This window comes from Pleurodeles waltl, chromosome 1_2, assembly GCF_031143425.1.
Source record: "Pleurodeles waltl isolate 20211129_DDA chromosome 1_2, aPleWal1.hap1.20221129, whole genome shotgun sequence".
In the NCBI taxonomy this organism is placed as follows: Eukaryota; Metazoa; Chordata; class Amphibia; order Caudata; family Salamandridae; genus Pleurodeles; species Pleurodeles waltl.
The window spans coordinates 169,833,236-169,859,376 of NC_090437.1; the positions used below are offsets into that span (position 1 = coordinate 169,833,236).

The window sequence follows — 26,141 nt, forward strand, 5'->3', positions numbered from 1 at the left end:
TGCCCCGGTCACTACTCACCCCGCATGACATGAATTAGAGCCACTCACAGCAAACCTCACTGACCTCAAGGCCCCAAACCTCAGAGAGAAGGACACTGCCCAACGCCACCCACAAAAGGTCTGCCACAAGCACAGGAACCCGGACAGCTCTCCTTGAATGAAGATGCAAGGTGGCACATAACCGCCCTTCAACCAGATATTCCACCTCTGGTTAGGGGAACAATCAGATCTGGCTCCAACAGAACCTCCTCAAATCACCCCTCAGACAAATTTCACACCCTCCTGTCCCCATCCACAAAGGATAAAAACTCAAATACAACAGACTGCCCCACTGAGAACATCCTAGGGGAGGGGCAGTGCTGCACATTTCTATTCCACCCAGAATACCAATCACTTGGGAACATGGCCATCCTAAACCGGAGTAACATACTAAAACTCCTAGAGCAGACCCCGGGACTTGCCTACATCACCTCAACATGATTGAGTCCATGGAATTCATAGAACGAGGGCCAGGGAATGCCAACAAATCAACCAAAGTCACCTGGTGGTCCGTTATGCTGGCTGGGGCTGTTCTCAAGGAAAGCAAACAATTTAAGAAGTAGGGAATCATCCTGGAAGGGGCAGAAGGCCCCAGTTACCCATATCCTCTCATGCCATGGCAAAGCGTACCAGACACCAAAAGGAGATAATCTGCGGCTCCCACACAGTTCTTCGGAGAGTGAGAGGCTTGCCCTCGGGACCAAATTCCTCAAACTCCTCAAGGCATGCTGGGCCCATACATCAAGCGACGAACCAGAAGAACAGCCACAAGAGAGACGATTGGGGGTGGGTAGCCCGCATCCTCAACCAGACGCAAACTACAAACTGAATCGCTGTCCCAGGGGCAAAGAGGCCCTTGACAGTCACAGCTTAAAACTCTGCTCCTGGAACATCCATGAGCTAAAGGACAAACTGCAAGATCCTGACACACTCACATATCTTCAAGCCTTCTCGATCATTGCCTGAAAGAAACCTGGGCCCTGGAACCAATCTCCATCCCAGGCTATTCCTTTGCCCTCCTTCCCACTACTAAGGAAGGCAAATTTGGCCAAGGGAAAGGGTGCCTGGGAGTATACCTATCAACCGCCCTAAAGGCCAGCAGCAAGATGCTCTCCTTGGACACTGACCAATTCCTTACAGTACACCTAACCTATCAACACAGAAGGGAGGAGCAAGGGCTAATCTTAGTCAACACATACATACCGCTGAAATGGAAAAATCAAGACTAACTATCAAAACTGCTTGTGGACCATATCACTCAAGTGGCTGGGTCCCACCCACTTCTTCCATTACTAGTAACAGTGGACTTCAACATGAACCTGCTTGGAGGGTCTGAAGCTAGCGAGATCATCAATACCTAGGAACACCAGTGGTATCTTCCTGAACAAACACTGATTAAACGGCAAAAAGAAGCAAAATAGGAACAGTCTTAGCTGGCTTTCTTGAGCACATAGACCTCAGAGCACTAAATGGCCGACTTAGAGAAGATAACACCCTTCCCTATCATTCCACAGTACAAATGGAAGCTCCCTAATAGACTTCACCTGGGTCTCCCTATCACTGTTGCAAATGGTCTCTTCCTTTAAACTGGGCCTAAGGTCCGAAAGCGATCACCTGCTACAGGAAGGGGCTTTCACTTAGATACCAGCCCTACACATGACCAACACGCACCTGCCAGCACCGAGCAGCTGTGCCAGCTGAAAAGAATCAAATGGACAGCCACTTCTCTGGCTTCCCTGACTGAGGCAGCTGACAAGCACCTAAAAGCCTCCCAAAGAAATGAAGGGTCAACCAAATATAAATGGGAAGCTTTTATTCATTCATATACCCAGCAATTCGCCAAAAACTTCACAGTCACCAGGCTCTGACCCCAAAGAGCCACAAGGAAGCCCTACTCCTCGCGTAGTTTGAAACTGCTAAACCGGAAAGTTAAACACTCTGGTTGGTCCGCCAGAGTGCTTGGTTTCCCGACCAAGAATGCCACCTCTTCAATCTGAAACAAGCAAAAGGAAAGCTGAAACACGCGGTATGGGAAACCAGGAGGCTACACATGGAGAATTTCTGGGCCAAACTCATCTGGGACATTAAACACAAGAACGCCAGCAAATCTGGAGGACTGTAAATGCCCTAAAAAAACAACAAGGCCCAATCTCGGACTCAAACATCTTGGAAGCTGACTGGGCATCTTTTCTGAAACTACACTTCCAGCAAACCAAAGGTGGTGAGGAACACGTCACCATCACTGGCCAGGCAGGCCAACTAAGCTCGACAACCCAACCACCAGCAACTCCAATAATGTCAACAGTGAACTAGCCATCACCTGTGCAGGTTTACAATGGCTAATAGGCAGAGGGAGACAGGCAGGAGCCCCTAGCCCATACAGAGTCCCTCAGGCTATCTCAAACTGGTCCTGCCCAACTGGGCCTAAGTCATGGCCTCCCTCTTTAACCACTCCCTGTCCAACAAACCAATCCCAGAATCCTAGATGGGATCAATAATTTCTCCAATACACACAGGCAAAGACAAGTCGATCCCCAGCAACTACCGCCTGATCGCGCTCACAGACAACGAAGCAAAGTACTACGCCAGCACTCTCCTGGAACACCTGGTCGACTGGACTGGTCAAGAATCAATGATCGCCCCAAACCAAACAGGGTTCACTAGGAACTCAGGCACGGACATTAACATTATGGCACTATCACTCATACTGGATAATTCAAAGGCCATGAAGCTCCCACTCTATCTCTGCCTCATCGACTTCAAAGCAGCCTTTGACAGCATCAACCAGCACAGACTCTGGGAGAAACTTAAATGTTGGCAAATCCCACAGCAACTGCTGAAAGCCCCTGAGACCCTGTACACAAGCACGTGGGTCAGGATCAAACTGGGCAATGGGTCAAACCTATCCAGGACGATCCCAACGACAAAAGGCCTAAAACAGGGCTGTGTCATGGCCCCCAAGCTATTCAATCTCTTCATGGCAGACTTTTCAATGGCGTTATCTTCAGTCAACTCCCACGCACCACAGGTGGGAAAGAAGAAACTGTTAAACCTGCTATATGCAGATGATGTTGTGCTGCTCAGCAGAACAAGGGTAGGCATGCAACGCCTTCTGAAAGCCATGGAAGACTACGCCCTCGAGAATGAGCTACAAATCAATCTAAAAAAATCTAAACTCATGATAATTGGCAAGGGATCCCTGAAGGGGGCAACAACCTGGGGACTGAGTGGAAGCACGCTTGCTAAAACAACAATCTATAAATATCTAGACCTTCTGTTTGACTATGACGGTTCCTTTCTCAGACATAAAGAAGAAATAAAACAGAAGGGGGGTGTGCTCTCCACAGGGCTATGGACACTGTCACCAAAACTGAACAAGTACGCACTCAGCCCACTGCTAGAAGTAGCAAGAGCCAAGGTGATTCCAACATTAGCCTACGGCAGTATTGCACTCCGCTGCAGGGATACAAAGGTCATGGACGCCACAGTAGTGAGCATCTACAGGAAAATGTTCAAGCTCCCAAGCCATACATCACCAGCACATATAAGGTTTGAGTTTGGCCTGCTCAAACAGTTCCTAGCACGGAGAGCAGCTTTTACCAACTTTCTTCACAAAACAAGGGCTGCGGCCACAAACACCATAAACCATGACATCTGGGAGGAAATAATGATGAAACCCTGATCACCGTCAGGAATATCCCTTGAGTCCCCGATAAAGCAGTCCAGCATCGAGGGCCCATCGTCACTGGAGCTTAACTACAAACTTTTCAAAACCTTAATCAAAAAATCAACAAAGCTTCTGTCCTTCAGTGAAGACAAGATAGCCCTTGATAAAAAGGCACCATGCCTGGCTAGTTCTAAACAGTTACAAGATCCTACCCCCCCCCCCAGTCATTTCTGGGTGAAATTGTAACCTACAGCATTAAGTGGAAGTTCTTGCTCCACCGATTGGGGGTCCTGCCAGTAGGAATATATGAGAGGCCTTGACGACGACCACCTAAAGGCAGACTATGCCGGCTGTGTGAGCTAACACCCGAACCGGTGCTTCACATGCTCCTGAGACCACTGTGGGTTCACCTGGGGGCCCGTACATGCAGATACGCAACAGTACCGTGTCTTAATACCACCAACCAAAAACTGATCACCCAAACGGAGAGATACCTGGAGGGCGTGGAGCGCACCCTGGCCAATGGACTCACGGCTGACAACAAGACTCTGTAACAAGCTTTCTGCCAGGAAGCTAACACCATAACACCTCAGTATCAATGTCACCTGTCTTGAATGGGACATAATGCCATGGTTTTATTTGTTATGGATCTATTTCTTTTAAGGGTGATGGACTGACTTTATTGTTTTATCTTGTATAATGCAATAGTTTTCCTTAACTAGATGCACTGATAATATAATTTGATTTTATTTGATTTGATATGTGAACAATTTTTTATGTTTAAAGAGAAATAAAAAAGTTAAATAAAAGAGACTGACCTCTGATTGATCAGTCACCCAGCATTATAAGTAAGATGAAGAAGGTGTGGAGAGTACGAGAACGTGTTGTTGAGGCTTGGCCTTACATTGTAAAAAAGAGACACTGCCCAAGATCACTATGTGGCAATGCAGCATTGACAGATACCAAATTTTAGAAATCCCTGCGCACGAGGCCAGGCTTCCCCCCAAAAACACAAAATAATATGGAGCAGATGGCAAAAGTTTTATGCAGACTAAATAATTACTTGAGCACCCTCACACCCTGCATCCCAGCCTCAATTGACATTGAGATGAATCGACAACTTGTATATACGGTCAACACCAATATACCATTTGTAACTTTCTCTATTATATCCTTGTATATCTAATCGCAAGTGGTAGAAGGGAATGATACTATATTAATGGCAAACCCTGTGTATGCCGTATTAGAGAATGTATTATTATTTTTGTCTTTCTGGAACATTTAATAAACAAATTTGTCAAATGAAAAAGGTGTGGGGCGGTGGAACGGTGTTTCTCAAAGAGGTGTGACTTAAAAAGTGTGTCTAAAAAACTTCTAAAAGAGGCACAGCCTACTACATATTAAATAGAATCCATGTGTAGAAGTTAAATGGACAGGATCAGGGCTATATTTGGTCCCAAAAGACAAAAGCATTAAACATAAAATACAGATCACAATGAAAACCAGGAAAACTCACATAGGCATATTCACAGGGGACAAGGTTCCAAGGTTCAAAACATGAAGATTTATTTAAAATTAAGAATCAATACCGATAGTCAGTCAATTATTTCGAATCCATGGGATGATAACATAATCTTAACCACCCCAAATATATTTTAAGTTAAGACCAATTGACCGTCTAACGCGGAGTCTCTATGAGAAAAGAGAAAAAGCTTAAAGCATTTGCAGAGCATTTAAATCTCTAAGTATGAACTCAAAGAGCAGTATGACACTGAGACTGTTCTTCTAGTAAAGGGAAACAATATTGGCATCAATTCCAAATACAACATGATTTATAATAGTTTCACAGCAGAGAATCAAGCTCTAACAATGGACTGAAAGGCCATCAGAGGTTGTGCCCCTAAAACTGCAACAATACAAGCTAATTCTATGTCAGGACCGGAGGCTCAGATTACGCTTCTCTTTCATTGCTTTATTTTTAACAGCAGCCAATGAAAACCATGGAAAGTAAAAAACGACATGACCCAATATTAGCCATAACACGTGATCAACCATAGAGGAGGAAGCCTATAAAGTGTTGAATCACACCAAGCCACTCCTCTTTCTTTGCTGCTTCGCAGCCAGATAAGTGTGATTTCAATTTATTTTCTACTGTTATATTTTAAGGTGTTGGAGCGGGCTTTTCCCCTCCTTATAAGCGTCCTTTTGGAGCGCTTTTTCAACTGTGGAGTGGGAGCAAGGGAGCGAGGACTTGCGCTTTCGCGCAATCCTTTTATGCCGGTGAGGTTTCTTTTATTTTCTTCCTTCATTTCCATTTTATGACCCGCGCTCAGCGTGAGCGTGTTTTATGGGTCTACGTCCCCCTAAATTCCCCGTTCTCTCCGCGTGGACAGACGCATGTCGGAAGGCTTCCGTGGAACTCTTGTTCCAAGCCCGACTAGCTCTGAGTAGCCGCCCGTCGTCCCTTATCTTTCCGAGACTCCCTGATTCAACGCTCGGCTCGGAGCGTTCATTCTGATTCCGACTCGCGCTCGCACGGAGCGCTTCCTTTTTCAACTCGGCAGTTCCCCGGAGAGCTAATTTCGGCGCTCCTACAGGGGCGCGGCTAGGCCTATTTTATCTTGCATAATTTTATTTCCTTTTCCTCGAGGGCAATATCTGGAGGCTCTGCCTCGTGAAAAACGAGCGTTTCTGCGCTAATTACCCCCTCACCACGGGGACATTTTCAGCGGCTCTGCCTCATAAAATGCAAGCGTTTTTCAGCGCATGTAAGTCCCTTGGAGTTTCCTACACCGGCTCAGCTCCCAGTTACGCCCCAGTGCTTGGACACTGGGGTTGAAATAATTTTGATTCAGGCTGGGCCGGGTATAGGGGTTTTAACCACTTCAGGGCTGCTCCCTCCACATCCTAATTTACAATAGCTTGCTTACTGCCCTGATTTGTTATTTACTGATTATACTGCTCTACATCAGTATGGCTGGCTATGATGACCAAGCCGAGGATTTATATTATATGGACGATACTGCTGGTTCTTTTGATCAGGACTTGGTGTATGCTCTCGACGCGGGGGTGCGTCACGCAGTTACTCAGGCCTTTGCTCAGGCCATTCAGCCCATCAAGCATCATCTCTTGGGCTTGGTAGATCAACAGGCTTGGGCAGCTCCCACGAGCGCCCCTACCATGGGGGATTCTTCCTTTGCGGCAATCCCGCAGCCTGCGAAACAACCTTCCAATCCGCATGCGGCGGATTTCCAATCCCTTTTAAGGAATATGGCGAGGGAGCATGATTACAATGCGGAATCGCAAAAGAAAGTGGGGGATGATCCTGCCTCTTCTTCTTCTTCATCTGAGCACTCTTCTGAGCGAGAAGACGCGCCTCCTCGTAAACGTAAGAAGAAAGCCCACCACCAGGAGGCCCCTACCCCTAAGGTGTTGACTTTCGAGCCAGAGGACATTGTGCATCCCAGATCCTCTCTGTGGTTACCACCCCCTGAGGTGGCCGATTATGTAGAAACTCATATTAGACATGGATTTGATAAGGACATTTGTTCTAGATTAAGGTCTGAGTGCCCCAGACCGGATTTTCCATCCAAGGTCACTGAGACTCCAGAGTTAGATCCTACCCTTGTTACGTTCCTCAAGAAATCCGCTAAGGATCCTAAGAAGGGTATCGATCGGGCTTGGCATGGATGTCAAGATAAACTCTTAGACATTTCCGGACCTCTAACTAAGATCCTGGAATTGGCCTTTCTAGCCAAGGAATCGGGTGACCCCATTAACCCGGATATCTTGGTAGGCTGGGCTCAGAGAGCTCCGTGTTTCTTGGGCAATGCTAACTGCGCTATCTCATCTGAATGACGCAGATCGGTTTTGATGAAGCTAGATCCCAAGCTAGCGGACCTCGCTGCCTTAGAATCAGGCCCTGTGGCCCAAGGTTTGCTATTAGGTTCACCTTTCATGAAAGAACTTTCCAAGTTCGTATCCACCTACGCCAGTTTGGACAAGGCACAAGGATCCATCCGGAGAGTGCTACGTCCACTTTTTCGAGGGGCCGGACGCTACAGAGGACGTGCCTTTGGCAGTTTCAATAAGCAAGGCCCCCATCGTGGATCCTTCCAGCAAGGAAGAGGGGGTTATCAGGGTTACGACTCCTCCTCGTCTACCTTCTACCCGTCAAGACCTAGGTATGGTCGAGGCAGATTCCGCAGAGGGAGAGCCAAAGGACAACAATCTTTCTCCCAGGAGTTGGGAGCCACAGGTAAGCATGGTCTTGAGTTCAGAAGTAATTTTGGGGGGCAGAACTCAGAAGTTTTTGGAGAATTGGCGTCTAATTTCATCAGATGCTTGGGTCTTAGAGACCGTGCAGGGGTTCAAGCTAGAATTTTACAAAACCCCTTTTAAGGCTTGCCTTCCCAGGCAGGGATATTTTTCCCATCAAGAACACAGTCTTATTTCCGCAGAAATTTCGGCTCTGCTCAAGAAGGGTGCCGTTATCAGAGTTCCCCATCACCCTTCAGGTTTTGTCAGTCCAGTTTTTCTGGTAGACAAGAAAGGGGGCGGCTCGCGCCTAGTTCTAAACTTAAAAGACTTCACCGGTTTCTTGCTATATCGTCATTTCAAAATGGAAGGTATCCATTTACTGAGAGATGTTCTCCAAGAGGGAGACTGGTTAGTCCGTTTGGATCTAAAGGATGCTTACTTGACCATTCCTATTTTTCCTCCACATCGGAGGTTCCTTCAGTTCTGTTGGGAGACCGAATTTTACGAGTACAAGGTTCTCCCCTTTGGTCTGTCCTCCGCCCCTTGGTGTTTCACAAAGGTTATGCGCCCTGTAGTGGAATTCCTTCGGTCTCAAGGGCTCAGGCTAATTGTATACTTAGACGACATCTTAATCATGGGTCAGGATCGAGACCTTCTGTTAGATCACCTAGAATGGTCTGTGTCTCTTCTTCAGAGTCTGGGTTTTGTAATCAATACCCAAAAATCCGTTCTGATCCCCTCGCAGCGGATAGACTTTTAGGGTTTCCAGATAGACTCGTTTCATTCTCTTCTGATTCTTCCTCCCGGGAAGATCTGTTCAATCAAGAGGGAATTGAAGTGTCTATTATCCAAACAGACTGTTTCCCTGAGAGCGATTGCTCGCATGGTGGGCCTGCTTTCTTCTTCGATTCAGGCGATTTTGCTGGGTCCCTTGCATTACCAAGCCCTTCAACGTTTAAAGATATCTCATCTTCAGAAGGAACTCCGTTATGCAGATCAAATTCCCCTGTCAGAGGAGGCCCGTGCAGAGATGCATTGGTGGCTCGATCATATGGAAGCCTGGAACGGCAGAGCCATATTCAGCTCACTCCCGGATGTAGTGATAGAGTCCGACGCCAGTCGTTGGGGTTGGGGAGCCCGGTGCGGATCAGTGTCCACGGGAGGCAGATGGTCCAGCTCAGAGCTGAGCCTCCACATAAATTGTTCGGAACTCCTAGCGGGCTCCTTTGCAATCAAGAGTCTTTCTCGCATCAGAGCAAATTGCTGTATTCTACTTCGCATGGACAATATCTCAGCAGTGAGATATGTCAACAAGTTGGGGGGAACTCGTTCCCGCATTCTGGCGGAGATAGCAGAGGAATTCTGGCACTTTTGCCTTCAGCGCAGGATTTCTGTGGTGGCGGAGTACCTCCCTGGGGCCAACAACTTAGTGGCCAATTGGAACTCTCGTCACCTGAGAGACTTCAGCGATTGGAGGTTGCATCCCAGAGTTTTCCAATCTCTTTCTGCGAAGTGGGGTCCCTTTTCGATCGATCTGTTTGCATCTCGCCTCAATCGGCAGATGAAACGTTTTTTCAGTTGGAGGCCAGATCCGGAGGCATCAAGGACGGATGCGTTTCTTCAGGACTGGTCTTAGGAGCTGAGCTATGCATTTCCTCCCTTCTTGATGATTCCAAGGGTTTTGGCCCAGATCAGGCGTCAGCAAGCGGAGTTAGTCCTAGTGACGCCCCTTTGGAGATCGCAAGCTTGGTTTCCAATGGCATTGGAACTGAGTTGCGACCATCCGATCCTTCTTCCCTTCCGGGAGAATCTTCTCCAGGATCCTCAGGGCTTGTTTCATCCATTGATCCTGTCGGGCAAACTTTCCCTGATGGCATGGCGTCTTTCAGGCAAAGATGGGCCATCCCAGGTCTTTCGCAAGAGTCTTCCGACTTCATTGCAGGTTCCCGGTCCTCCAGTACGCACAAGAGGTACGCTTCGGCGTGGAAGCGATGGAGTGCTTGGTGTAGTGCTAGGAGTGCAGATCCTTCTTCAGCAGGTAGCTGTCTGGTCCTGAATTTCCTTTCCTCCTTAGCAGCGTCAGGTTTGGCATACCGCTCCATTAATAATTATAGGTCCGCTATTTCAGCAGGGCATTTACCAGTAAAGGGTAAACCCATCGGTGAGTCTCCTATTGTGTGTAAATTAATGAGGGGTATCAGGTTAGCTAATCCTCCTCGCCCCCGTTATTCGTCCCTTTGGGATGTTAATGTAGTTCTTAGATTTTTTTAATCCTGGCCTGCTAATACATTTTTGTCTGGGAAACAGTTGTCAACTAAACTCACCATGTTATTGTGTTTGATATCATGTAAGAAAGTGTCAGATGTTAGAGCACTAGATTTGGTGGGAAGAGTTTTTTCTCCCGAAGGAGTCTCTTTCTCCATTTCACGTAGAACTAAATGCAATTTGAAGTCCGTGTCTTACCCTTGTTTTGTGGACAACCCTAAGCTTTGTGTAGTACAATGTCTTAAAGCTTACGAGGTAAGTACAGAAGAATTTCGTTCTGATATGGGGGGTCAATTACTCATTTCATTAGTTAAACCATATCATCCTGTTTCATCAGCCACTCTCGCTAGGTGGATGCGTTGGTTGCTGAGTGAAGCAGGTATTGATGTTTCTAAGTTTGGTGCGCATTCTGCCAGAGGAGCGATGGCATCGAAGTCCTTGGGGTTGGGTTCTCGTTTAGAGGACATTTTAAAAGCGGCAGATTGGTCTTCGTCTTCTACGTTTAAAACTTTTTATTATAAACCTATTGTTGATATAGCCTCTGTAGTTGTGAATCAGCTTTGAACAAGCATAATCTGAGCCTCCGGTCCTGACATAGAATAAAACAAATTCTAGCATTCGCTCTAAGAATTTTTCAATTCTATTAAGGACACGGAGGCGAGGATTATCCCGCCGCACTGTATATTTATGATGTTGGAGTGTCATGGTATTTTGTTGATATTATGTACAAATTACTGTACGCCAGTGCTATCCCACCCTATTGCTTAGTAATATAAGTATTTCTTATGTTATTCAGTTTTTATGGCCTGGATTTTTTCATTTTTTCTAGGAAATGATGAGAAGTAAGGCGGCCGGCCGCGATGTCGTTCTTCTTCCAGTCAAGTGGGATGCCAGTTCGTTTGCTTTTCCGGATTCGTTTGCAAGTTTTGGTTAAGACTTTGATTTTTTCTGTTGCAAATTTTTGGATTTTGGTTTTGATTTCGAACCTTGAATTTTGGACAAAGAAAGAGGAGTGGCTTGGTGTGATTCAACACTTTATAGGCTTCCTCTTCTATGGTTGATCACGTGTTATGGCTAATATTGGGTCATGTAGTTTTTTACTTTCCATGGTTTTCATTGGCTGCTGTTAAAAATAAAGCATGGAAAGAGAAGCATAATCCTCGCCTCCGTGTCCTTAATAGAATTGAAAAATTCTTAGCGCGAATGCTAGAATTTTTTTTATTATCACTTAATAAACAAGCAGGTATTTTCACCTATATGGAAGTAAAAATGAAATGAATTACAAAACAATAGTTGCACGAAACCATGGGTAGGACACAGTACTAATTGTGAGGCCATCAACCTTGGGTTGTGTTTCTTCGGCAGTATAGGAAACGCTGTTCTGCAAACTCACACATTGTTACATTTAAATAAAAATCTCCTTAGAACAATAGAACAGAGAACATTTCGAATATTTAACAAACTAATGGAAAAACACTGTATGAAGAACGTCATTATTGTGGCGCACAGTGCAACTTTTAAAAGCCACCCTTTCAATGCAAACAGGCAAGGCCTAGTAAATTAGTTTTCCGGCCTTGTTATGCCAATTTAGACAACATTACTTGAAAAGACAGTGAATTTACGCTATTTGTGACCCATTCATGTTAATTACATTTATAACATTCATTAACTATAAATTTGTTTTATCCATTCCTATACAGTCACTGTTGAAATAATCGAATTTGACATAATCTAATAGCCATAAAATGCCCCCAAACGCTATTCCACTTGCCCTCCAAATAACGTTGCTCCATCTTTACGCCATTTTTCATAACTCTGTTGCACTTGCTCTTTACATACATTCTCACAATCTTCCTTTTTGAATTAACATTTCAAAGATAAAGTCTGTATTTCTCAAATAATTTCCGCAATTCAGAGGTGCAGCCATGTGCAATTCAAGAATTGTTTTCAGATCTGGGCAGGGGGAACTTAAATTGGCAATCCTCCCTCTGCCACAGATCAAATGTGCTGTAATGGGAACAGCTGTACCTATCTGCAGCCAACACCTAACAACAAAAGGGCAAAGCAACTAGGATTCTTAGGTCCATATTTATACTTTTTGACGCACAACTGCGCCAACACAGTTGTGCGACAAAATTTTTAACGCCGGCTAACGCCATTCCAAAGCACCATGTGGGCGCCTTATTTATTGAATGACGTTAGCCGGCGCTGCGGACTGGTGTGCGTCAAAAAAAATTACTCACACCAGGCAGCGCCGGCGTAGGGGAAAATGGAGCTTGGGCGTCAAAAAATGGGGCAAGTCAGGCTGAGGCAAAATTTTGGCCTCAACCCGATTTGCGCCATTTTTTTTTATGCCCAGCCCCCCATTGAAATGACTCCTGTCTTAGCAAAGACAGGAGTCATGCCCCCTTGCCCAATGGCCATGCCCAGGGGACTTATGTCCCCTGGGCATGGTCATTGGGCATAGTGGCATGTAGGGGGGCACAAATCAGGCCCCCCTATGCCACAAAAAAAAAGAAAACAAATACCTACCTGCACTTACCTTTCCTTCCCTGGGATGGGTCCCTCCATCCTTGGGTGTCCTCCTGGGGTGGGCAAGGGTGGCAGGGGGTGTTCCTGGGGGCATGGGAGGGCACCTATGGGCTCCTTCTGAGCCCACAGGTCCCTTAAGGCCTGCCCTGACCCAGGCGTTAAAAAACGGCGCCCATCAGGCTGGGTGCCGTTTTTTAAGGCCTGCCCCCTCCTGTGCGTCAAAATGACGTCACAGTAAAAATATGGGGCACAGGCCTTAAAGTCATTTTTTAGAGGGGAACGCCTACCTTGCATATAATTAACGCAAGGCTGATTCCCCCTTCTAAAAAATGGCCGACATGGTGGAACTTTGACGCCCGCTGCGTCGGACGTCAAAGTATAAATATGGGGCAGTGTTTGTGCCGAATGTGTGTCAAAACTTTTGACGCACATTCGGCGCAAACAGAGTATAAATATGCTCCTTAATGTTTGATACTCTGTTTCTCTGAAGAGTGAACTATGAGGTGCTCAGATATATAAAAGCCTATAAAATGACTTCCGATGTAGGCTGACAGTCTTTTGGCTTTGTCAGTAATTTTGTTTTCATTTATCATGGTTGTTGCAAGACTATATTGTTTGAGAAGCTGACAGGCCTTTGTCAATCGAAAAAAGACATTGGCTGAAAGAAAAAATATACTGTGGGTTTCAACAAGTATGGAATGCCAGAGTAGGACCTGCCACTGAAGAGAATGACTGTGTGTGTGCACATGCTCCTTGGTGAAGAGCAAAATGCTACCACTCGCAGTGAAATTTGTCAGTGGCTGAAGCAGTCTGACTCCTTGCTCTATGTTGTATGCTGCAGTAGGTGTAAGAAAAATGTAAATGACAGAATAACAAACCAAGGAATGAAGAGGGCTAGGTGAACGCTCCTATAAGTCAATATATTAAACATATAATTTTAGTTAAAAAAATCGTTCTTGGTTGATTTAAAACAAGCACTGGCAAAGCCAGTTAGTCTAGCATTTAGGACCCATTGTTTTAGCCAATTGCCTTCGGCAGTGCAATAAAAGATAATTTGAAAAAAGATTGCATTATTTCACTGATGCATGTGCACATCAGAAAGCAAGCACGCACACACATAATTATGCCAATGCCATTTACTTCAATTTCAATCAACAATGGGGACACAACTTGGATGGGTAGAAAAAAAGGGACTGCAGGTTTTGGGGATGGGGTAATAGAGGAGTGTGTGGGGAGAGGAAGGAGAATTGTAGCGCACAGATGTGGGAAGCATAACTGGGGAAGGACACCAATGGTGAGAGAGTGAGTGAAACACAGTGTGTGGGAAAGAGAGCGAGAAACAGACAGGAGAGAGGACAGATCAGGATGGTGGGGTTAGAAGCACAAGGATTAATGAAAGCTCCATAGTACAGGTGAGGGGAGAGAAGCACACAAGGGATACAAATGGAAAACATATGCACTCATGCAGTGCATATGCAAAAATAAGTGAGAGACAGCAGCACAGCAGGGAGAGAAAAGCATACGGACAAGAGAGCCACAGAGAGCCAGTGTCAAGCAAGCAGAGTACGGAAGAATTTAGGAATCAAATTTGATGCTGCTCCCAAACTTTGGTGGAGGCTGGTATGTGCTTCAAGTTACGGAAAGCCCTTCAAACATCTTTGATCTTTTGCTCTTATCAGCCAAAAAGATCCTAGCTATTGGTACTATAATTTACAGACTTGGCTACTGCAACAGCCTGTATGTAAGGTTCACCAAACAAACGATCCGAAATTTGCATGTGGTACAAAATGCAGTTCCCATGCTGGTGTTGAGACTTCCCGCCGTTACTCAACTTCTGCTGCTCTTAACACTCTCCACTGGTTACCAGTGTGTAAAAGGGTGCTCTACAAAATCCTATTTTCACATTTTTGGTTCAAATTTCTTTATTGAAATTTTAATACTCGTATCCAAAAGGAGAAAACATAGTGTGATGCAGCACTCATCAATATATGAAGAGAAAACTTACTAAACGAACTAAGAACCCCCTAGCCCGAACCTTTCTTCCTCCCCATCCCCCTGAGAGCACTATTGTATGACAACAAGAAATAGCATCGGCACTATGCAAATGGAATAATCCCTGTCCCCATATCTATCCCCTGAGGCTCTTCCCTGTTTGAGAGGCGGAGGAGTCTCAGATATTTAGGTCAGGTCAGATCCCTGAACTTCCTGGAAAGGAGAGACAATAAAGGGTGCCACAACTCTCTGAAAGAGTCCCCTTGTGCAGTAAGGGTTAGCGTGAGCTTCTCCAAGCCCAGGATGTGCCACAATCTGTGTAACCACCCTAGCTGTGTCTGGAACGTGGGGTTTCCCCTGTGGGTCAAAATGTTTTGTAGAGCTGCCCCCAGAGCCAGATCAATTTGTCATCCCCAAAGAGACTTAAGTGGATATGTTAAGGGGCTTGAATGACCCAGTATAATGTACACTGGGAACAGCATCACTTGTGTATGCATATGGAGATCAATGTCACTTAAAATTCCCTCCCAGTAGGAAGTAAGCTATGGGCAGTGCCACAGGTGTCCCAGAGTTCCCGGGGCACCTCATTGTCTCCAGCAGTTGGAGCTACGTGTGTGGTCACTCCAGTGTAACCGTACCGGGGTAAGATATCAGTATGTAGAAAGGTTCACTGGTCGAGTTGTGGGCTGCATGGCGCGCTCTGTGATATATCGCCTCCCATTATCAGGGTGATAACAACCTACCTAGTTCCGCCTCCCAGCATGCCTGACTGGCAACCCTGGGCAATGGAGAAGACCACTAGACCAAATCATAAAGGTCGAAAATTGTATGTTTGTCCATCGTCTTCAAAAGCAACCATTTTTCGTTGTCCGTAAGGGGTCTGCGTACCCTATCGTGAATCAAAGGGTGTGCTACCCAGTGCCGGATTTGAAGGTAGCACATCCTCTCAGTCTCTGGTAAAGTGTGGGTATCCCTAAGACTCTCAAAGGGCAGCAATCCCTCTTCATCAAACAGATGCCCTATGAAGCAACAGTCCAGGGTCAACCAAAGGCAAAAAGCTACCTAATCCAGGCCCGGTGTAAAGTCTGGGTTCCCTATGATAGGTATCAAAGAGGAGGGGTAGGAGGTAAAGCCTGAAGTTTACACCACTTGGTCCCAGACCTTTAAGGTTACATGGTTTACAGGTGATAAATACGGGCCCCACGACCAGTGGCGATGCAGTAAAAAAATAATTCTTCCAAAGGTAAGTGCCAACGATTGCTCTTTCCATGAACATCCAGCTCTTGTCCAATTCCGCTCACAACCACGCCACCAAATAGTGGAGTTGGGCTGCCCTGTAGTATTGCTCGAGGTCAGGGATACCCAGTCCCCTCTTGAGCAGAGGTTGGTAGGCCAGGGATTGAGCCATCCAAGGCTTCTTTTCTGCCTACACGAAATGATTTATTTCGCACTGCAGTGCTTGGAGTAGCCCAGGTGGGGGCTCAGCTGGCAGAGTCTGGAACAAACAAAGGGCCTGAGGAAGGACAGACATTTTATAGCCGCAATTCTGCCAAGCCAGGACATAGGATAGAGTCTCCATTGAGCCAGCTCCTTTTTTTCTGTCTGGAGAAGAAATGTATAGTTTATCAGTGATGTTTCTGGAACTGTCAGAGCTATCAGTATGCCCAGGTATGGAATAGATAGTGCCTGCCACTAAAACAGGTTACTGCTGGGCCAATAAGGAACAGCCACTGCCCCCAGAGGAAGCATAAGGCTAAAAGCCTGAGACTTCGGAAGGTTTATCCAGAAGCCCAACAAATACACAAAGATCTCTGTCTCCCACATAAAAGAAGTGAGGGCCCTCAGGGCATGGTCCAGGGTGACTATGACGTCATCCGCATAAAGTGCTGGGTTGTACTCCTCCCCACCGAAAGCTGCTCCAGTGATTTCTGGATCGTCCTGAACCTGCTGTGCAAAAGGCTCCATATAAAGAGCAAACAGCAAAGGGGTTTGGGGACATCGCTGACGAGTCCCGTGCCCAATGGGGAACGACGGGGAGGTCACTCCATTGACTCTAACAGATGTCGGCAACTATAAGCACTCGCGATCCAGGCATGAAACCGAGCTCTGAAGCCAAAATACTCCAGCATAGCCTGAAGGTATGGCCAATGGATGCGGTTGAATGCTTCTTAGCGTCTGTGGCTAGAAGCATTAGTTCAGGGCATGAATGCTGAGCCTTATTAAGGATGTGCAGTATCTGCTTAGTGTTGTCTCCGCACTGGAGATGGCAGATGAAACCAGCCTGGACTGGATCTACTGGGCCTGGCATCAGTGGATTCAAACGGGAGGCCAGAATGCCCATAAGCAGTTTTATATCCACATCAAGGAGGGAGATCGGTCTATAAGACCCGCACTGTGTAGGATATTTCCCAGGTTTGGGGATCACCACAATGGATGCCTCCAACATGGAGGACGTCATCATACCTGACCCACTTATCGCGTTAAAGAGGCATGTTAGGTTAGGTGCAAGACTGCTACAGAACGTTTTGTAGAACAGGGCGGGGGATTTTAAGGACTCCAATCTCGCTATTGCAGAAATTACCTCCTCTATTCTTATATGGGCCTCCAACGTAATGTGGCGGCTCTTGTAGCCGTCAGATGCATCATGCGGATCCGGTTGAGGAAGTGGCAGGAGGAGTTGGAATGAGATTTCTGAGGTGAGTATAGATCTTGGTAAACCCGCAAAAGAATTTGGATATCCCCATTACCCCAGTCCCATCAGGAGCCTTAAGTGACTCCATACCCATCGCCTGTCTCTAGGCATGTACTCTATCAGCTAGGAGGCACCCACATTTATTGCCACCCACATAAAAGGAGTGAGGCAGGGGAAGCAGAGCATACTCCGCCCTATCAATATCCAGGCCTGCAAGCTGTGTCCTGGCTTTCTCCAGACCCTTGGAGCCCCAGTTCGCTTGTGTAGCCATTCTAGTTCCAACACCTGTTGCTGCAGTTGTTCCCTTTTTTACCGCGAAATTTTATTATCCATGGCGTGGTTCACAATGAATTCTCCCCTAATGACTACCTTCAGCATTTCCCAGAATTGGGAGATGGGTGTATCCGAAGTGTTGTTGATCTACAAAAAGGTGGTGATAGCTTGAATTATCGGTGTCCCTCAATCTCCAGGGCTGATGTCCTCTGGGCAGACGTGGGATGTTCAACACCAGAGAGACTGCTGCATGCTCTGAAAATGTACGGGGCTCTATCGCTATCTCCCTGAGAGAATTGTGGGTCTCCTTAGTGTTCAGAAAGTGGTCTAAGCGGTCACAGGTCTTGCGTGCATGAGAGTAGAATGTGTAATCCCAAGTTGTAGGTTGTCTTCCCCTCCATAAATCCTTGAGCCCCAGATCCTCCACCCACATTGGCCTCGCGGGGGACAACGCTCCCACCCCCCAAAACCTAGATGCTGATCTGTCCATGTTGTTGCTGAAGACTTCGTTGAGGTCACCCCTTATTAGCACCCGTCTGTCTTGCGTGGTCATGACTTCAACAAGTGCTCAATGGAAAGAAACCTGCTGACCCTCATTTGGCGCATACACTAACCCCACCAGTAGTTGGAAGTCTAAAAGGTGTACCCGGTATGCTAACAGGCAACACTTAATATCAGCAATCTTGTCCCTGACCCTGCCACGAAAAAAGCGAGAGACTAGAAGTGCCACTCCGGCTGCCCTGGCATCCATTGAGAGAAAAAACTGCAGGGGGAAGGATCTAGAGCGGAGTATATAAGGTCAGCGGTCCAGATGCTTCTCTTGGAGCAGACAGAGATCGGGGTGTGTGCGCTCAGTTAAGAGAGGACAGCTTGGCATTTGGCTGGGTTGTTCAACCCCTTAATATTAAGGGTAACTAGTTTAAGGGTTGCGAAGGGAAGGGCTAGTAAGGTGTCGCTGTGTGGTTGTGCCTCCAAGTGCATAGCTTGCCTGCACCCTGCCTGGAGGAGGGACAGAGGGGAAATCTGTCATAATGTCTACATGCTCAATCGTACCGAAGTGTAATATACACCTTGCCCCCATGAACAATATAAAACAAAACAGACTAGCAATAACAAACCCCGTGTGATGTGATAACATTTCGGCACAGTCCCAAAGGTAAGACTGAGTAATGGGTGCATGAAGCCATGGAAGGAAGTGGGTCCCCACATCCCCCTAAGCCATCCTGACAGCCCCCCGGCTACCCCAAGCAAAATATCCTCCAAGCCCCCCAGCTCTCACTCGGGGTCAGACTTACCAATGCCCCAAGACAGAGTCTCAAGCACCGCCTTGCACTCCCATGCAATAGTCTTCAGGTCCAGCCTGAGACCTCTCAAAGGGACTGCCAACTAGCATGCACACCTCTTGGGTCGGCAGTCTCGCCGGGGTGACTCTGGGCAAACATCTGGGGGATCTTCCTGCGGCAGGATTCTGTATGCCTCTTTTAGTAAACGTGTTGGTGCAGTTTACCCTCCCACTGGAATATAAGATGAAAGGGATGACCCCAAGAGTAAGAAATCCATTTATCGCGTAGGTGGGAAGTGATAGGGTGGAAGTCTCTTCTCTTTTGTAAAGTGATTGCCACCAGTTCCTGATACCGGAGCAGGGAATGACCACCGAACTTCAACAGGTGTTGTTCTCTCGCCATTCGGAGTATTCTTTCTATGAGGGGAAAATCATGGAAACAGACTAGTATATCCACTGGAGGCACATTAGACAGTCTCAGCGGGCCCACCTTGTGTACTCTGTCTAGCTGTATCACGTTGTCAGAGACATCCCCCAGGATCTGACGGAAGAGAAGACGTGACACATAAAGCGATGTCTTACTCCTCTGCGCCCATTGGCGCTCCCCTAATGCAGATATTGTTCAGTCTGGAGTGGTTCTCCAGATCCTTTGCAAGAGCTTGCAGCTTGATCTGTTGCTTCTGGAGTCATGTGACTTCCTGTTGAAGCTGAACGATTTCCTCATCCCTACTGGTCTCGTGCTCCTCCAGGGTGGCTACTCTCTCTCCCGCCTCCAGCTCCCGTCAGACCTCCTTCAGGTCTTGTGACAGGTCCCTCTTTGCCCATTGCAGGTCTTCTCTCAGTGACATGAAAAGGCCTTCAAGAATTGCCCGGGTCCCCAGACCCTCACCCTCCTCCTCTGCCACCAGACGGCTGGACATCCCTGAAAGGGGGCCTTCATCTGCTGTATTTTGTAAAACTGAGGGCAGCCACGATTGCCAGGTCCTAGCAGGAGAGTCCATGGGCTCACACTCTACTCCCTCCACTGATGACTTACGCAGGTGGGGTACGTGCAGTGGGGAAAGGCAAAGGCCGCTAGCGTAGGTGGCAGGGCAGCGACAGGTACCAAGGCTCTAGAGTATCCCTGAGGACGATCTAAGCAGGGGATCTAAACTTACCAGGAACCTCTTGCTGTCTTATGACTGGACCATCAGTGTTGGTACCTTTTGAGAATCTGGTGCGCCTGTGGGCCCCAAAGTCTGGCATTGTGTGAGTAAGGTCCTTTTTCACCACTAGGAGTCTCAACTATCTGCGGCCCGTGCTCTTCTTACCATCATTCGTTCTTCACTGAGGCAGCGGAAGATACATGCACACTTGAGGAAAACTCAGACATAAAGAAAAAAAAGTGGTTCCCTAAAAGTGAGAAGTGGAAGGACACAAGGAAGGTCAGTACAACCGAAAGTGTAAGTTTCAAATGTGTGCAACAATTAAATGAAAACATGTACAAGGACTCTTCAATCTATAACTAACAAATATATATGCAAAGACGCAGATATATATATACATATATATATATATATATATATATATATATATATATATATATACATACACAATGCAAAGCAAATAATAGGAATTAAAAATTGATCACCATAGGGCACAGTTTCTTCATCTTTCTCCTGTCAGCACTAAAGTTGTTGACCCCAGATCGACGGTGAAGAGAAAGAGATCTACTTTCACGGGAATGATGACAGGCATCGGCGTCCCGACCCTGCCAGAGGTCTCTGAATCACTTCACCATCAATCTTTGGTCTCTTATATACTTTAAACAAGCCAGAGAGGAGATTCCTAGAAAACCCCTCCCGCTCCACAAGTTGTGGTCCAAAAAATGTTGGCTACTTCAGGTCAGTTTTGAAAGGAACATGTTGGAACTTGCCATGTTCCCAAGGTGCCCTTCCCAAAACCAAACCATTCCCTGCCATACCATAAACATCATCCTAGCACGTTCTTATCACCATAATACCCCCATGTTATACCTTAAAATCTTGATGAGAAAGAACACGCAGACACATAAAGTAAAAACATGAGTGTTGTGCATGGAAAAATACTTGCAGTTTTAACGTGGCGGTGAAGCTAAGGCTAAGCTGATTACAAAATGAAGTCTGTAGCTGGTGACCGCTAATGTGACAGTGGACAGCTAAGCTAACTGCAGCGTGGTGCAAGGTCGAGTCAGTGGTCAAAACACAAATATAATTACATCCGCCAAGCCAAATTAAACACTAATTAAATAATTCAAGAGAGGATGGCTGCGCACAGAAAAGTGTCTCCAATAACTAAGTGATTACCGAAAGGCATAAATGAGATAATTGCATGGTATGGCTGATAGGGGCAATTGTGTACTATGATGAACCAGCTAAGGTTAGCTAGAGAATAATTAAAACCATGTTTGTTATCTGGTGTATTTCAGGAGTGTACAGTTGGGATACACTGAAAGTTTTCAGAGGGGTGAAATGAGAATTGATGACTTGTGGATATTGTGTTGCCTGTGGGTTACTAGACAGTGTTAAGTGATCCTGATGAGCTCGAGAGTGGGTGGAGGGAGCTGTGGTGGGCAGGGCTGGACTGGGAAACCAAAACCAGCCCTGGCAAAATGCTCTAACCAGCCCTGCTCCCTTCGTGCTATCTCTCCCTTCAATCACATCCATTCTCTCTCTCCTTACTCTCTTCTCCCTCTCTAATAACGTATTCTCTATTTCCCTCCTCCATCCGGCCCTCCGTCTTTTTCTCTCACTCTTAAAAGCTCCCCATGCCTGCTGCAATTAACACTGGGTAGTTGGGAAAAGTAACTGAGGCATCAGGAGCACTCTGGTCTTTCAAAACCATTCCATAAATGCTCTAGCCCACCAGGCAAATGGCCAGTGTAATTAAAGGCATTTCCAGCCCTGGTGGTGGGGCAGAGAAAAATTGACACACACTTTGTAGGGCGTGTGATTTAGAAATCTGTATAGCATGTGGGTAGAATGGAGTGATTTTAGTGTGTGTGTTTGATGCCTTATGGAGAAGGCATGTTGGGTGTAGTGAGATGAGTACAGTTTGTGAGGCCTAGGTGGAGCCAAGTAATGTATAAAGTGTGTCTTTTTAGCAGTGCACTGATTTCTTGGCAGGTGTGAGGAAAGCGGTTTATTATATGGCTTGGTTGTGAGACCTCACCATGTAACAAACTCGCTATCTGTACTGGGTCCACTTAAGCTCATTTGAAAACCCTTAGCTCAAACCTGTGTAAATATAGCTCTGAGCAGTCAGACTCTACTAAAGGAACATGTGTAAAGCATTAAGTAGTACTACAACAGCTAAATAAAAAAGAAACAATACTCAATAAAAACCCAACACCAGTTTATAAACATAGATTGTATGTTTATCTTTGAAATGACACCTCAACAACAAAAATTCACAGGCTATACGGATACATGAGTATTTAAAGGGACACTAAATGACTGCTTATTTATTAAACACAATAAATCATAGTAGTGGACCACCCATGTGATTAAACTTTGCAAACTTTGGAAAACTTTTAGAACCATGTAAACTACTACTCTGGCCCACTTTGTGACTCACTCCCTTCTGGAGTTGGTTGCCCAGGGGTCAAAGAGGCTTGGTTAAGCAGTTACCTCACAGTCAAATACTCTCCAGCCCAGTTCCAGGGTGTATGGGTGAACTGCCACAGACTTTAATGAAGTTGTCCTTATGCAAGGGCTACAGGATGCAGAAAACGCTGATCAGATGACAGGGATCTTCCTGGCACTACTCTTTGGTCCATGGCCATGGTGGGGTGACTTTGGCCACAGGGGTCCATGTCCCTTGAAGTCCGGATGAAATCCAGGCAAACACCTGTTACCACGGGTCTACTAGTCTCTGGTGCAGCAAAGTCAGTGGTTCCATTTAACTGGTGGTACGGTCTGTACTGGATGACTAATCTGCACTCCATCAACTCTCCTGGGTCCAGCACACTTGGACGCTAGCCCTAGCAGCAGCTGGTGCAGTCCAGTCTTGGAGCATGCCTCTATTTGCTGGGTCCAGGGAGCAGCAGAGCAGTCCTTCTTCGGCCCACTTTTCAGTACAGATGTGATCTGAGGTCTGGGTGCCACTTGTATGTCGAGTTAGTGCCTCTGGGGGATGTGACGACTACTAGCCAATGGGCTACTAAGTCACCTCCCACCTAGTGATCACTACCTGTGACATTTGGCATCTAGTTATCCCAAAATGCTCTATTCTGCCAGCTCCAAAGAAGGCAGAACCCATATCTTGGTGTGTGGGGCTCCCAAGCCCACCCCAGAAGTGTGGCTACCTGGGGGCTTCATGCTCACTGGGGTCTACAGAAGAAACCGGTTTGACAATGGCTTCTCTCTCTCTCTGCTCTTGATGTCAACCTGTCAGCCAGGACAAAAGAGCAGACCCTCTTGTGTGTGTCTGCAATTTACCCTTTAAAGGTGGCTTCCCCTTTAAAGCTAGCCTTTGGGCTCACACCCTGTTTGGACTTCCTAGCACACCTCTCCCAACAGCAAGCACTCAGCATTCCTTTCTGAGAGTCAGTCACCTCCCCTAAGAGGCGAGAGGCTGTCTTGTGGCCAGCAAATGTAACCGGTTAGTGCAAACTCTGGGCAACAAAGTATCCACTTACTAAAGGTACCAGTTGTGCAAAAGTTACATTAAACTCGACTGGAGCATGAAGTTGGTTTAATGCAACAATTCTTTTGATACCTTGAAGTCTTATATTTACTAATCCCATTCAGAAGTTTGCACTGCTGAGTGGTCAGCGAGTAAACGTGTACTCACCCATGGGGCTACAAGCATTTCCACTGTAAAAACTACAATGCAAGAACTTTACTGACAGGACATGAAAAGGTAAGACCTGCATGTGCAACTTTTAATATAATGCATGCACCCTGCCTTTAGGGTTCAGTAGGCCTGCTTTAGGGGTGACTTATAAATATTTTAAGGAAAGGTTTGGGTTTTGTCATTACATTAAGTGGCACAGTTGAGAAAGCAGTTTAAAACTGCTCTGGGAGCCAGCAGTCACAACTGGGAGTTGAACTTTGTCACACTTGTGGTGGCATAACTTCTGCAGTCCATGAAGGACACATTAACTTATAAGCCCTGGGTACCTCTGGTACCATATACTAAGGACGTATAAGGAAGTAAACGTATTCCAATTGTGGGTGAGCCTATCAGATATATACCTTTTAAGTATCAGAGCACTTGCGCTGAGGTTCATTTAGTCATTGAAAAACCAGAGGCATCAATCCAAAACCCTAGAGGTGATCATGCAAAAAGATCATGAGGGGAACATACACTACCTGTATTTATATTTTTTTCTCTTTACATACAGTAGGGTGGAGCTTCATACTTACTCATACACGAGCTGTCAACAGTTCTTGGCTCCAAAATGCATAGTGGTGTGGAGACTGAACTGGTATTTCATTCTCGCAGGTGCACGGAAACACAAACAAACGCACAAATACCCCTCTTATATCATTAATAACAGTGAAAATAGAGCAATGCATTATGGGGCCTGGAGAAGAGTTTCGACCCAACATGAACTCAGCTGTGGGCATAACACTCATGTCTCCCTCCCGTCATTAAACAAAATGACAGATGTGACAACCCTCTTGGGTAATACAGTCTGGCTCTGTACCTCACCTTATAAAGCGATATTATATACCTCGAACACGGAGCGCGTGGATAGAATTCCCCTTTCACTTTCTAGAAGTTATATCTTTCTTTGAGCGAGATAACTAAAGCTTCAATGTAACAAGTCAAAGAGCACTCACCACATTTCGGGTAGGAAACTACCAGCAAATCTCTTTCCCTCAATTCAAACAAATCCAAGGCTTCGAAGGTCTCGGGGCTGCACAGCATGCTGGGGTATAAAATCCCCTTATAGGTAAACAGCAGCTCCTCGGGACGTTTCTCCTGAGCGGCAGATAAGAGTTTTTCTGTCTCTTGAAATAAGCCCCTTTGGTCTGCCATTGTGCAGTCCTTCAAAATGTTGTGAGGGTGACGGGTAGACTTTGATCGACCAGCTCCTAACAGCTAGAAAGAGCAGGAACGGCTTCCAGTGGGCAGGGCTTGTAACACCCTTTCACGAAATCTGTGTGACTGCAGATCCGTCTGCCCATACTCTGCCCCGCGCCAAACACCCACTGTTTTGTTTGCACACGTTTGTGTGCTTTGTGTGCGCGAGGTGGTTTTCTAGACAGTGTGCGAGCGAGAGAGACTAATGGGAGCGGAGGTTACATCTCAATGAGATGAACAACTAAAAAAAATGAATGTGTCCTTGTGTAACTAAATGGTACTCCTAGTAAAGCGCTCCAATACATTTGGGTCGACTTCGAGCAGAAAAAAGCATAAAAATATGGTGTCGAAATTTCAGGTTTGAGGGAAAGAACATGAAAATAATGACCCTGGTCGGCTTTGTGTGGTTTACGTAGCAACTCCTATTATCCGCACATGTTGAGAAATCCAGCCGACTTGTCTTTTGAAAAAACTGCTGAAGCGTGAAAGGGTTCCAAACACGTTTTTGTTCTGGTACCAGGCCGCGCTCTCGAATTTCTTGTTTGAGAGGGCCGTAAAGGAGCATGGGAGGGCCATGAAGACGAATGGGTACTGGCTATAAAACAACATAGCATTTAATGATCTGATATTTTAGGTATTGGCCACTGACCACTTTTGACATTTTTAACACAGTAATCAGCACCCAAGGACCTACATGCTTCGCTTTCTCTCGTAAGCTTTGGTTTTGGGGAAGGGGAGGAAAGCTGCTCGCCAGATCTTTAAAATGCCGAACTTTGACTGCAGCGTGCTCCTCCTGGTCATGTGCAGCAGCAGAAATGCCATACAGGACCAGATTACAGTGTTTCATGTTTTTAAAAAAACTTTGCCAGTATTTTGCTTCGCAAAGCAGATACGATGCAATAAGCAGAGAATCTTAATTCAGTTTTCATGATATCTGTGCTGGTGTTTTGTGCATTGTAGTAGTAGGCATTAAACATGCTGACTTCACATCTCTCCCCAGGCCTGAAATTGTCTTATCTCAATGGTGCTAATCATTACATAAACGATAAGGGAGAGCCCATGGAGATGCACGCCCATGTGAAATATTA

The 26,141-nt window shown here is 46.2% G+C and overlaps 1 protein-coding gene across 1 annotated transcript in view; it reads right to left on the reverse strand.

The window, feature by feature from the left end:
* The window catches only part of LOC138298986 (sulfotransferase 6B1-like), a 461,021-nt gene extending 435,879 nt beyond the window's left edge, over window positions 1–25,142 (reverse strand). The window contains exon 1 of the mRNA XM_069236918.1: window positions 24,810–25,142. Within this exon, the coding sequence (XP_069093019.1) occupies window positions 24,810–25,008 (199 nt within the window). The 5' untranslated portion in view covers window positions 25,009–25,142. The remainder of the gene's footprint in view (window positions 1–24,809) is intronic.
* Window positions 25,143–26,141: the final 999 nt, after the last annotated feature.